The 13,889-nt window shown below is 41.9% G+C and overlaps 1 protein-coding gene across 7 annotated transcripts in view; it reads right to left on the reverse strand.

Annotated features, from left to right (window-relative positions):
- Positions 1-13,889, reverse strand: part of LOC146714304 (phosphatidylinositol-binding clathrin assembly protein) — a 112,402-nt gene that overhangs the window by 30,197 nt on the left and 68,316 nt on the right. For 4 of the 7 annotated variants that reach the window (XM_085450769.1, XM_085450771.1, XM_085450766.1 and 1 more), the window contains 5 exons: positions 11,370-11,390; positions 7,212-7,297; positions 6,928-7,051; positions 2,988-3,124; positions 80-180 (listed from right to left, as the gene is read on the reverse strand). In XM_085450769.1, coding sequence (XP_085306895.1) covers positions 80-180; positions 2,988-3,124; positions 6,928-7,051; positions 7,212-7,297; positions 11,370-11,390 — 469 coding nt within the window. The remainder of the gene's footprint in view (positions 1-79; positions 181-2,987; positions 3,125-6,927; positions 7,052-7,211; positions 7,298-11,369; positions 11,391-13,889) is intronic. The other 3 variants (XM_085450770.1, XM_085450767.1, XM_085450772.1) reach the window with 1 other exon arrangement.

Consider the following 13,889-nt stretch of genomic DNA (forward strand, 5'->3'; position numbering starts at 1 on the left):
CCCTGCTGGTGCATTTATTTTTATATATATAAATATATATAAAAATAAATGAAAACGTGTATGTATGCAGGTAACGTACCTCCCCAGGCACTATTGGCGTTGGAGATGGAAGGAGTGCTCTGCACAGCAGGGATGAAGGCTGGCTGAAGATCAAACAGGTCACTGTTCAGATTGGGCACACTGAGGAGAGAAAAGCAGAGAGGCAAGCCACAGAAGAGGCGAGCAGAAAAAAAAGAAAAGAAAAAGAGGGTGAAAGAAATGAGGATGAGTCGAGAGGGAGGAGGGGGAGAAAAAAGGGGAACAGGAGTCGAGTAAGTCAGCGAGAGAACAGAGAGATACGGAAAGACAGATGGAGACGCAGCATTAATATTTAATCAATTGAGCATAAATAGCTAAAGCCACCACTAAAAATGTTCGTTTGTCACAGATAAAGATTAATCCTCCCGCTCTGAAGGGCTGTAAAAACTTCCAGAGAGCAATAAAGCAGTTAGGAGCAGTAAATTCAGAGCGTGCACACTGGGCCTAAATTCTGTTCTGATTATCAAGAATAAATAGTCTTACTTTACCTCCGCTACAGCCGGAGATGAGATACGAGAAGGATGTGTTGTGTTAGATAAGAATTCTTTTTAAAAATGCACGCTGACAGAAAACAAATATATATTTTTAATCTCTGTTGCACAACAAGAGGAGGTTTGTTACTGTCTTTAAAAAGTTCATTAACATCTTGAAACTTCAGCTGAAAATCTGTATTATAATATAAAGCACCTGCTGTTGAGTTCAAATGGCTGGGCACCAGCACCTAAAACCCACTGCAGCCCTAATATTTCACCCACTGGAGCTGTGAGTAAGAATGTAAATGTCATCATGTCTGCAGAGCAAAGTCTGCGTGATGTTGAATTTCAGGCATGTGAGAACAGTTTAGCTAATTAAGTCTGTCATGTGTCCTGCCTCCTGGCAGCTTCCTTAAGTGTTTCCAGTAGTGAGAACTTGTCTGCAGTGGACTATCTCCTGTAGTAAGAACGTAACAAGGACGATGTCCTGACCGATTCTCCTCATACTGCACAAAGTTCACGAGTGACAGCGTAATGTAAGGTTAGATCACAACATTAGATCTTCACAGCATCACCATCATTCAAATGCATCTTTTTAAGTTTTCTATCAGCTCCTCTTTAACAGTGGTTATCGTCTGTCTGCAGACTTCCTATACGGGCTCTGCACTCATACAAACTAAAGAACAGATTTAGTAATGTGTCACGCCAGTGCAAACTGGGTTTCAATGACAAGACTGTATGTAAGAGGCAGGAACTCAACAGTGCTCCCACTGATTTTCACCTAGGATGCCAGGATAAAAATCACGTCAGTCACATGATCACCCTCAAATCAAAGCCAATATGTTTCATGGACTTGACAGAAAACGAATCACTAACTCATTTGTTGCTTGTGCATCACATCCAGATGACAGTCTGAAAAGTAGGGGTGGGTTTTGATAATCGATTTATCGATTAATATCGATTCTGGCTTGGATAACGTGATATCGATTCATTAAAATCCTGAATCGATTTTTTAATATAAATTTATTTTGCCCGAAATGCCAGAATCTCAGTTTCGACAACCACCAAACAGCTAAAACAGTAAATAAGAGCAGGTACACGGATTCTGCACAAAGACGTAAACACAAAGCGCGGACCCGCCGACGGATCAGAATCAGTGAGATGTCGCCTTTCTCACCCGACGGCACGGACACGGTCGGGGCTGAAAGCCGACAGCTCGCTGATTCTGATGTTTCGGCGGGTCCAAGCTTTGTGTTCACGCCCTTTTTGCGCTGATTCTAGAGCTGTTAGTTTGATCTCTCTCCAAACAATACTGACTGAACCAGCAGCAAAAGAAGATTCAAACTACGCTTCACATAAACATCGTACACTTCATGCACAGCTCTCTCTCTCTCTCTGTACTTCAAGAACAGTTTCCCGTCTAAAAATCTGTTTTCTGCATTATTCGCTTGCTTGTTACGCACAAGTCTACCGTTGTTTACAGGCTGTCGGCCGCTCTTTTTTTCCCTTTTACTTACTTCCGAAAAGAAAACCTAATTTCTGCTGTTCAATACTGAACAAATGTAAACTTTTTAAAATGATGCAAAATGCAAAACGTTAGCCGTGTCTCTAATAAAACTGCTGTAACTTCAGAGGTAATGTGTTGATTAATGGTTTTCTTTTGTTTTTGATGAACTGCAGAATATTTTTATAAAACCCAGGCCAGGAAAACCACCTTCATGTTTTTCTGTTTTATCTTCAGTTACTTTGACACAGAGGCCTCTGCTGTGATGCTCACACCTTTGATAAAGTCTTGTGAGTGTCAGCTTCCTTTTTATAGATGCAAAAATATGTAAATGTACTGATCTGAATTATAATATTTCTGACTGTCTGAGGCAAAATTTCCCAGATTCAAATCGAATTGAATCGAATCGATTCTAGAAATCAGTGACGATACCCAGCCGTACTGAAAAGTAGCTGCCTACTAACACAGGAGGAAACAATGTAACTGAACGGACCAATCACAAGTGTTGCAGACTGTGCTGATGTAACGTGGAGTTACATTTCTCCGGGTGAACGTCAGGCTGTAGCGTAAGGTTTTAGATGAGTTACAAAGTAACTCCTGTCTACGTCTAACACAGTGCATTGGTGTTAGAGCTACACTGTAGCTGGTCAGTGGTGCTGTATCAGTTACCATATTACTAAGTGGGTTTCATTTAAGAACTCTATGTGCTGCTCTTGTCTCAAAACCTGCTGCTTGCAGCATGAAGTCAGATCTCTGCTGCACACAGGACGGTGGTAAAATGCAAATTCCTCACCGACCTGTTCAGTAACGTGCACACCTGTGCTCGTTACTGAACATCTTTACAAAGCGCTGCATATTTAAGCTAATGGCTCCTTTTCAGTGTGATGAGTATGACTGTGTGAGGGAGGTGTTTGGCTGTGCAGCGTGCTCACCTGTTGGTGGACAGCGTGGAGCTGAAAAACTCCGGGGTCTGCGTGACGTGGTTGTTGTTGTTGGCGCTGCCTATCGACTGGCTGCTGGGGGAGGCAGAGGGTGGAGTCTGCATGGTGATCTCCTTCAGGCGCTGGTCCTGGAAGGAGAACACACAGCCGGGAGTGTGAAAAACAGCACAATGTGACCAGGAAGGCAACACTTAAACAGCTATTTCCCACAGAAATAAACAAGAGGCTCTTTTCCAACAAGCTCCGATCCGGGGGAAGTGACACACTGTGTGCACATGAAGAAAAATACACATTTCCACAGAGGAAAGCACCACCCTAAACCTCCGCAGTTATATAGCTTTGTGTTGCTGTTTTTGATTCAGGCATCTAATCTCACAAATGAATGACGTGACGCAAGGATGAGCAAGAGAAAATACACAGGAGAAAGTACGCTTTGGGGATCTACAGAGTCACTTCTTGGCTTTAAAAGCCAGGCCAAATGAATTCCCAGCCTCAGATTATTGTGCAGTTTCGCCTGCCAAGGCTGCCGTGTTGTTTTTGATTCAGCGCACACAACAATACAATGACAGGCTATTAGTGTAAAGTACTTTAAAACTAATTGTTTCCAGCAAATTCTTTTTTGTTGCGATGCTAAAAAGTCCAGCAGCGCTTGACCCCGAGACTCAGGTGCTGCTGAAACGCTGAATGCGGATCTCTCTGGTGACAGAAACACCGACATCAGCAGAGTCCAACCAAACTGGAGAAAACAATAACAGGTTTAGAATTTTGTGCCTTTTCCGCTGATTCGGGAAGATGAATTCAAACGCATGTGAAGCCTGAGCTGCGCACGCCTTTACATTTAGCTGAAACAGGAGTAAAAAAGCCTGCCGTCAGGTTATGAAACACATCTGGATAATGCAGTTTTAAATAATTTATTCATCAAATCATCATCAAAGCACTCTGAAGGTGTTCCTGCAGCTCTAGAGACTCTTAACTCTTGCATTAATATAAAGATTTTGCATCAGGATCAGCTCGACGGAAGACGTCCAACTGTCAAGCAACTCTGTTCTCAGTCATCTGTGTTAAAATTTAAAACACATGATAATAAAAATAACTAATATCGGTTTCTCCATGCGAGTCACAGAAGACGCTGAAGCTTCGAGTGCCGTTTTCAGCGACCACATTGCTCGCTTTTGTCATTCTCGCTGTTGTTATTGCCTGTTTCTCGTCTCACACTCGTGTCCTTCCCCTGATTCGCTGTGGCAATGAACTCATTTCTCCACAGGGATCGATGCACATATGTCCATATACTTTATTGATAGTGCGTGTTTAAAGAAAAAAGAAAAAGGAAAAAGAAAGGAAACAACAGCTCTGACCAAAGTGCTCCCAGTTAAAAGAAAGCAATAAATAGAATGAATAGAATAGCCCTTTATTGTCATTGTACATGTACAATGAAACTGTGGGTGCTCAACACCAACTGTGCAGGAAGAAATATAAATAGTAGACAGCAGGAGAAATACATACAAAAATAAGAGAAAGGCACACGTTAGAGAATAAGTGGCAAAAAATAAATCACGTCTTAAAACAAGAAGGAAAACTAAAGTGCAAAACTAGAAATAAAATGGACAATAAAAATAATAATAAGTCAAAAAAAAAAAAAAAAAAAGAGAATGAAAGTGGCCAGAAACTGACTTGAACCAACACTTTTTACACACTGTGAGGGATCACTGCCTTACTGTCATGGTTTTGCTTGCATAATGACAATAAAACGTCTTGAATGTTTAAGCTTTCAGGTGCTTGTCCAGGCATTTTCACTTCAGCCTGAACTTTCAATGTATGCAAATGTTCTACTGCACTTTACAACCTCGTCCACCTTTCAGGGATTTTGGACTTTGAGCGGATTAATAGGCAGAAGCTCCCGCTGCTGCCGCGCCGGCCTCAGCCAGGCCGAGTCCTCTTCATCGTTATTCTGACAGTGCAGCGAGGAACAAATGGGAACTGCTGTTATTGTTTTGGCTGAGGCCCCAGCTGGACAGTAGCTGAGCGTGAGTGCATGTGTCCATATGGACACCAGAGAGCGCAGACAGCTGGACTAGAGTATTTGGACGACCCCCGCTAACCCCAGAGCTCGTTCTCTCTCTTTTCAGCTCCCCTTCTTTACTCTGTTCTGCTCTCGCTCTCACTTTATCTCCCCTCTCCTTTCTTACTAAACCCAAAAGGTAATCGGTGGACCCTGGCAGAAACGGGGGGCAACCAAAGGCACGGAGTAAACAGCGTGCTAAAATCCCATCAAGCACGTGCACGTGAGCGCACACCTAGGCGCGCTGGCTGGCTGGCAACACACAGACAAGTGTAATCTGCCAGGATACACACAGAGATCCCAGTAACACTGGGAGACACGTACTGTATCTTTTCTGCCAGGATGTAAGCACGCTTAACATGCACACACACACACTGAGTCGCTGTGTTGTAGCTTCACTGCTCCTACTCAATTACAGTTTGCTGTAAGGCAGGACTCCCAGGGCTGGAGCAAGAAACGTCAACACATTTTACACTTGACTTTTCTATTGCTCACTTCGCCACTGAGACTGCTGGCCTTTATCCTCGACTGGGAGTTCAGAACTCGCCAAAGTTACTCGACAATCTTTCAGCAGCAACGCAACAACAACACAGCCGGTCTTCTACCGGTAAAGCAAAGTGGAGCAGTATGGATTTTATTTCTCCTCCCCACTTGTAAGTGCTTAAATGTTGCAGGAGATTTGCAGTAGAGTTTTTCCAGAGACAGGACTACAGCTACGCTCGTCATGGAGGTGGTTTTTGTGAGGCTATTATTCTTTATTTCCATATAGACAGGCTGGATTATAGGATGGGTTTAAAGAGCTTCAAGCACAGACTTATAACAAGCACTCCGACTCCAGCAATAAAAAGCAACATCCACACCTGATTTACGTTTGCATCACTCCCGACTTCTGTGTCTAAATGACCCGATTTTAATGTCGAGGACCATCACTGGCAACGACAGTGGAGGAGCGTGTGGTGTCTGAGCCCAAGGGTCAGGAATGCTGCTGGAAGCACGCCTGTCCATTTATGAGATTCACTGGGTTTTACACTTGAATTTTGTCCCACTGTATCGAACTTTCAACACAAAGTTCTTGTCTAATGTCCAGAAGCATCCAAGAAAAACATTCAGCGACTTTATGTGGCCTGTGCCATCTTTTTCTGTGACTTCTTCCTTGTCTTCAAAGTGAACATTAGGTTCAGGGTGGCTTATTGCACAAGTTTAACATAGTCATGACTTTCAAGGGGGGAGGAGCTAAACTCAGGTATGGTTTTTTTGAGCATGTGTAGACGTAATAGGTTTCACGCTCTGTGTCACACAGCTCGTCTGCTCTTGGCCTGCATGAGGTCAAAGAGAAAGGATGAGCTCCAACCATCTGCTGTTCAATGACAACAGAACAACCAAAGTTTCATCAAAACTCAGAGTGAGAACGATGAGCATCATTTTAAACTGTGGGAATCATGCAAAGCTGCTCTAATACAGTTCAATAAAAATGAGCATTCAACACTGAACACTACGACATTATCTGCGCTATATCTATCCATCCATATCCATCCATCCATCCATCTATACACATACATACACACACATACATACACACATATACATACACACATATATAACTAAAAATAAAAGCCTGCACTGATTTCATTCATCGAAGGCTGCTGAACGACTGAAGCATTACTGAATATGTGGGAAGAAATGGCTGTGTCTGGCAGGAGCTGCACGAAATCGAATAAATTGAATCAAGTGATGCCACTTGAAAAGTCTCTTGAAAGGGGAGACAGCAGTAACTACTTGACCTGCTGCTGCTGGCCTCTCTGCTGCTGCAGCTCTGACTCTGCCCTGCTTTGATCCAGAAACAATTTGGCCAAAAAGAATAAAATTTGTTACCTTGAGCGCCTGCAATCTGGCCTGTTCCTCCTCCAAAGCCTGCTGCTTCTCCTTCTCATCCATGCGGCTGAAGGACATGCCAGTGGAGGAGAGAGACGAGACGGCGTTCGACAGGGTGGATGCTCTGCAAACATAAGAGAAAGGGGAGAAAACAGAGGTGGTGTTCAATTTTTCTTTTTGAGGGAGTACTCTCGAGGAGGAACGGTGAAATTTCATATGATGGAAATGCAAATGACGCAAACTAGAGAAAGGCTGATGCCGCTGACCAATTATAACGTGTCTACCTGGTGTCTGCATTCAGCTCCTTGGTCTTCTTGCCCTCCAGAGAGGCAAGGTGCTGCTCCAAAGCCTCCAGCAGGCTGCTGGGAGCCTGAGAGTCGAGTATGAGGGGAGAAACGGAGGAAATTCAGTCATCCGCTCAACTTGTTTCTCTCACATGCAAAAAAACAAAAACCCCCACCTACACATACAGTAACAGACACAAACAGCACCCAGAGTTAGTTGGTCTCACAGGAAGGTAACAGAGTACATCAGGCTCCAGGAATAGCCAAGGCAACATGCAGAAAACACTCACACTGTTAGCAGGAGACTCAAAGGAGAGACACAACAAAGGAGGAGGTTGAAAAAGAGTGAGGAAGAAGTTGAAGAGGAGAGGCTGCGCCTTATTCTCTTGACTTCCCGAGCACAGAGCGATCATTTCAATGCCGGGCCTTCCCTTTGCTACGTTTGCCTCTTTGTCTTATTCATCTTGCAGTGCCCTCACACCGCGACGTCCTGTCAAACAATGCCAGGCTGTACTCTTTACCTCTGACTTGTCAGTGTGCCTCTGCTGTAGCTTTACTAATTCTCTCTGCATTTATTGCACTTGCAGACTGAGATCATGGCCTCGCTTGTTTTTCCTAAAAACAAGCGAGGCTAGGAGTGTTTAAAGAGCCTTTTGTTGTACAACGACACCAGGCAGCAGCGCTAAATTTGAGCTGTTGTGTACCAGTTAGCGAGTGGGTTACTTGGGGACTGTTGCTATGCTTCTACAGATAAAACAGTTCGGCTGCAGCTTCGAGTTCAACTCCAATTGTTTGACACTGCACAACAGGACGTCTTCTGCACTCGTTAGGTGCCTCATTAATGCCAAAAAAGACCACAGCAAAACAGCAAGGCGACAGCGAGCCAGGCAGCCGCACTATCGCTGCATAATCAATGGTTTTTAAGAGCTACGGAGGACCACGAGTGCCAAAATTAGAAATAATTACATTATATTAAACGGGACATAAAAATTAAACAAAATCAATTAAATGACATCAACTGATTCAACATAGCTTTGCATTATTTAGCTTTACTTCATTTCCTATTTTAAAGTATTTCCCTTAATAAATGATGTATTTGTTATTGCTCTGATGCTTCTTTAGGTATTTCTGATTTACACAAATAAGTAGACTGTAATTCAAAGTGTGTTTCTTTGTCTGCTAAAAAAAAATTGAGACCAACAGCTAAACAAGATAAAGACGATAGATTTCTGGAAAAAGAAAGTATCTCTATTGAAATAAATGAATATATATCACATCAAAGTAAACTGGGATGGAAAATACAACCAGAACCTTTTCAAATATAAAAATAAAATTGGCAAATAAATCAATCTGTCACATTTCATTAATGAAATTAATGCCTACAGTATTTTCTTGATGCAATTAATGGCTCATTTACAGTGATGCCCATAACTTGTTGGGAAAAGGCAACATTTTCAGAGTTTTGCGTCTGTACGACACCACGTGGGAGACTTTCAGCTTTAATTCAACGAAGAGTTTTGCATAAACTGTTTAGGAAATAGAGGTCAAACTCATGGACATCAACAGATGTTGTGTTTCCTTCACTGTTATGGCCCTGTCCATAATCTGTTTTGGTGGCTGTTGTTGTCTGTGCCTTTAAGTCTTTGCAGGTCCCGGAGTGGATGAGCTGACGGCTGCTGATTGGTCCCCTGGCCATGTGATCTTCTTCAAATCCCTCACCAGCAGTTGTCCCGGGGCAGCCACTGACAGCAGCAGCAGACCTGACCCTGGCCTCCAAAACTTGAGACGTTTGTGCTTGCGATTTGTGCGGCTTCTCTGAGTTCTGTATATAGTGTGTATATTAGCTTTCATTGTACATAGCACATTGTAAATAGCACTGCAACAGAAGGGGTGAGCTGCCGTATTGTTTTTCCTTGCACTGTTTTCTCCTGTTTATTTCAGTTAGGGAGTTAGGTGTAGCGCTTGTCTTTTGTTTGATGTTTGATTTCACATAGGGTTTTAGATAGCACCTCCTCCTGACTTAGCTTGTTTTGTTTGTTATTTTGGCCTTTGTTCACCCTGGAGCTTCATTTTTGCAGTGTAGATAATAAAACACGATTCACTAAGGAATTGGTTTCCCTCTGTGTATGGTTTTGGGGACCAGGGCGGGGTAGTCTTTTCAAACTTATGTTGCGTTCCTGTACCCCTAGACTGGGGCGTAACATTCACTGAGATGCTCCAACAGGCCCTTACTACAGCTCTCTTTAGCTGCTGCTTGTCTGTAGATCTCCATCTTCAGTTCTGTATCTTGTAACTAAAAAGCCTCTGTGTTGGTTTGACATCAGGTGACTGACTTTTTTTTTTTTGTCCAATTTTTTCTTGGGTTGCTTTGGCAGATTTGGCTTTTGTCCTTTTTGCAGAACTGTGCAGGCCAAGTCTAATGTGGTCTTCTTGTACTTCAGTGTAACCAGTGGATTGCACTTTGTTGTAAACAGTCTGTATTTCATGAAGGTGTCTCTTGATTTTACACTCTGACAATAATACTCATACCTCCTTGAGATTGCTCCTGAGTTGGTTAGATGTTGTGAATTTATTTTTCTTAACCATGGAAATAATTCTGACATCTTTAGTCACATCCTGTGGGGTTTTGGTGGGACTTTTTGGTGTTCCTGAGCTGGCCGGTGCCGTCCCCTTTTTAAAAAAAAAAAATGAACCAAATTGTTGATTTTGCCACACTGAAAATTCTTGCTGTTCCTCTCTGGTAGGTTTATTTTAGTATTAGAGCCTAATGACAGCCTCCCTCACTCACACTGTCATCTCTTTGGGTCTTACATTTAAAATTAGTTAAAAGCCTAAAAAATAAAAATTCAACACTTTGAATCAACTTTGGATATTAAGTCTGCTTTATTTTTAGAGAATAACAAGGAACTGTAACTGAAAGTGCCTGTCAGTCAGTTTTAAACCTCTAAAATATGGTAATATGTATAAAAATGGCTGCAATTTTTAAACAGTTAATGCAAAATGTTTGTTAGACCTCTGAAAACCTTCACAGTCAATCACAGACTCAGTGATTTAAAATCTACTGTGGTGGTGTACAGAAGCAAGACTGCAAACAAAATGTGTCACTAGTCCAATAAATTAGAGACCCAAACTCATCATTTCTATAAGTGGGAGTTTCAGTCGTCCATGCAGCAATTAAAAGAATAGTTCATCTCTCTTTTGGCTTTGGAGAGAGGAGGGGAAATTCTTTCACTGTGAAAATATCACAACGTCATGTCTGCCTCTCCGTCCGCAAGAATGCAAAGTTCGCTGTCAGTAGACACACACACACACACACACACACACACAAAAGAGGCATTTGGAGGCTGGGCCAGACAGTGGGTTCTTGCCAAACTGTTGCCTGGTTGTTAAAGAAACAGCGACTTGCACAAAGAAAGATCTTTAACTGCCGCAGAGTCTGAATAGGTGAAAAGAAGACTGTGTGTGTGCTTAGTCAATATTAGCTCTGACACACACACACTCTCAGAGGGGGGGGAAATATCACGAGCATGCCTTGCTCTTAACATAAGATGCTTAGCAGTAATACCTCTGACTTTAGAAAGCACTGAGAAAAAAGTGCTAGTATTAAAAAAAAAAAAAAAGAATCCCTGCTTTCTTCTCTCTGATGTTTCCTTTATTTTTTGACAGTGATTACGCAGTAATGCTCGGGTCATTCACTATTAAAGCACCTGCACCATGCGTGTTGAAGAAATGATGTCGTGCATGACAAGTATGAAATAAACAACATCTAAAAAGGAGGAGGACGGAATTTAAATGAGCTGAGCCGAAAGCCGTTGCAGAGATTCTTTTCATGCAGATGAAGACGGAGGGGTGAAGCTTCATTTTCTATTCATGAGCTTTCATGGCCTTTTGCTTGTCGTGCCAAGGCTGTGTGTGTGCGCGTTTGAGTGTGTGTGTGTGCGCGTTTGATAGCGACTGCCACCTGAGGCCGACACACACATATTGCACTGAGTTGACACCAGATCATTCTGCGCTCGAAAAACAGGGGAAGAGCATGCCTTTGAGGGCTTGAGGTGCAAGTGTGTATGGTTGCACACACACATGCTATGAAGACGTTCATGCAGGAGGAGGAGGTTAAGCAGGATTGGGGGGGCGTAGAGTATGCAACCCACCACCTACAATGTATGATCCTTTTGTTTTCTGCGAGAGGAGGGGGAAGAAGAAAAACGTCTGTTTAATGACTACAGTAAACTGTGCAGTTTTACTATGAGTTCAACACCCACACTGTCAGCTCGCATGCTGTTGACTTCCAGCTTCACACTCTAATGATTTTTTAGTAATGCATAACCAAGGTCGCGATCCAGCAAGCTGTAAAGTTTTACTGTTGTGTGTCAGTGTGTGGGAGACTCCCCCTCCCTTTAGGCAAAAATAGGAAAAAAAATTCACCCAAGTTTATTTCAACTATGAGCCAAAGTATGCTCAATTTAATAAACTGTCAATCCAATCAGGGCTGCAGCTTATGATTATTTTGTTATGGATGAATCTGTCAGCCAAGGACACACCAATTGATAACTCGCTTCTGAGATATGGTGCTGATATTTGAACAGCACCAAACTGAGCTGGCTGAGGCATAGCAGAGACTGTGACAGCGACAAAGGAACTAGATGACACCAGGATCAGTCACATATTGTGGCTGTGTGCTATGAAAGAAGTCGCGGGTGGGTGAAATAGATCTGTCAGAAGCAACTGCTCTATGCCAAGTTAATTTTGACTCATTGTTATATAAAATACCAAAAAGAAATCCCACAACCCAACACTAAGACAGCATCTCTGATTACATGCATCCACATTTAGCCTACACTTGCTACTTTAAAGATACAGTCAGCAGAAAAGAGGATACTGTAATCATAAATATGCATAGAACAGTATGTAATTACTTTTCCAGCAAACTGATGCCTTCTAATAAACGTATAATTCATCTATTAAAAAGCTGGTTTGCAGAAGCCAGCTTGTTCACCAACCATATTTGAATACAGTGGCCAGGAAAGACAAGTCACTGCACATTATTGGCATTTTACGTAAGCAGCTTGAGATCAGCCTCCTGTCTCCACATCGCTGACAACAAGTTGGCTAAACAACAATAGTTGGTTTTAAACTAACTTTATGCTAGCTAATGTTAGGGTTAAGTGTCAAAAAACACAAAACAAACAAACAAAAACATTCCCTTTGATAAACAGTTTGATTACATTCTCACATCAAATGAGAGTTTATTCACTAAGTGTCTGAGTCCAACAATGTTACATCCACTTCAAAAAACCCTTCACTAACCCTGGCTAAAAGCAGCTAACAGACACTAAGAGCTGCTAATAAACACCAAGAGAAGCTAACGGCAGCTAACAGAGGCAAGCAGATGCGCTTGTTGATGGTTCAACATATCCTCAACAACACCATCATTTATATTCTCTACAGTCGCAGCAGATGGCTGCCCCTGCTGGAGGTGTCTTCCTGTTCAAAGTAAGTTCTTCTTCACCACTGTTGCCAACAGAGAAATGTCTGATTGTTGAGGTTTTTTTCCCCCTTTACAGCAGATCTCATCCAACTAGTAACTAAAATTAACTGACTGACTGTTGTTGCTCATTAAGAATAATATGATACTGTACAGCAGGTCTGCTAGTTTCGCTGTAAATGCCTTCTGTAGAAAAAACATACACTTTAATAATGCTCTATCACACAGACCAGCAGCAAATCATCACCATTTAGAATCTGAAACAACCAGATAATCATACTTTTGCTATCATTTTGAAAAACAATTAATAGCTTCATTATTTCTCAAAAACAATGTTCTATAGTACACAGCCTAACAGTTTCCGCTTCTCTAATGTGGGGATTTGGGCCTTTTTCCTGTTAAATATTATTGCAACAAACCCAATATTCTCGATTTTTTTGTTTAGTTTTTGCTGTTTGACCAACTAAATGAAGCAATTAACGATGCCACTTACTGCAGTATTTTACACAGATTAATTAAGACAACCAACAGATGGATTGGTAAAGCAATCATTAGCTGCAGCCCTCTTGGTGATCAATTTCACTCCACTGAATCCAAGGACGGGCCTTCTATTTTTAACACATTTAGAACAACAAAGAAGGCAAACAAACACAAACAAACAAACAGAAACAGGTCATTAACGGTATTGAAGTGAATTATAATGTGTGTTTATGGGTAGCAGTGTAACAAAGAAAACCATGTCCTTGATGTTCGATCATAAACCACGGGGAGGATAAAAACAACGCTTCAAGCGATTCCACTGAACTCACAAACAAAAAGGAAAATTTATTCTTGACAATTAGAAAGTGCTGTTGCTGTCCTGTTTTTTTAAGCCCTTCATTTTTGCAATTAACTTTAATTTAATTGATTCAAGGTCCAAAGCTCATTGTTTGGGGTTTTTAAATCGGCGTCAGGCATGCCGATGGCCCGGAGCGCTTAAGCAGGCCAACTTTAACACAGCTCAGTCTGTTTTTTTGGGTTGTTTTTTTTTTTTATATCTGTAACGAGTATTTAGAAGTGAAAGGGAAAGCAGGAAAGCAAAATCAATTATACCAGAAGGGAGTTGCCTGGATTCAAACAGTAAATTCAGGTTAGCTTTCTTTTAAAGAAACAAAAAAGGAGTAGGGTGGAGAGTGAAAAGGAAGTAAACAACT

Source organism: Copadichromis virginalis, linkage group LG3 (genome assembly GCF_057382275.1).
Source record: "Copadichromis virginalis isolate Kocher_CV1m ecotype Utaka linkage group LG3, C_Virginalis_male_GT1.1, whole genome shotgun sequence".
Classification (NCBI taxonomy): domain Eukaryota; kingdom Metazoa; phylum Chordata; class Actinopteri; order Cichliformes; family Cichlidae; genus Copadichromis; species Copadichromis virginalis.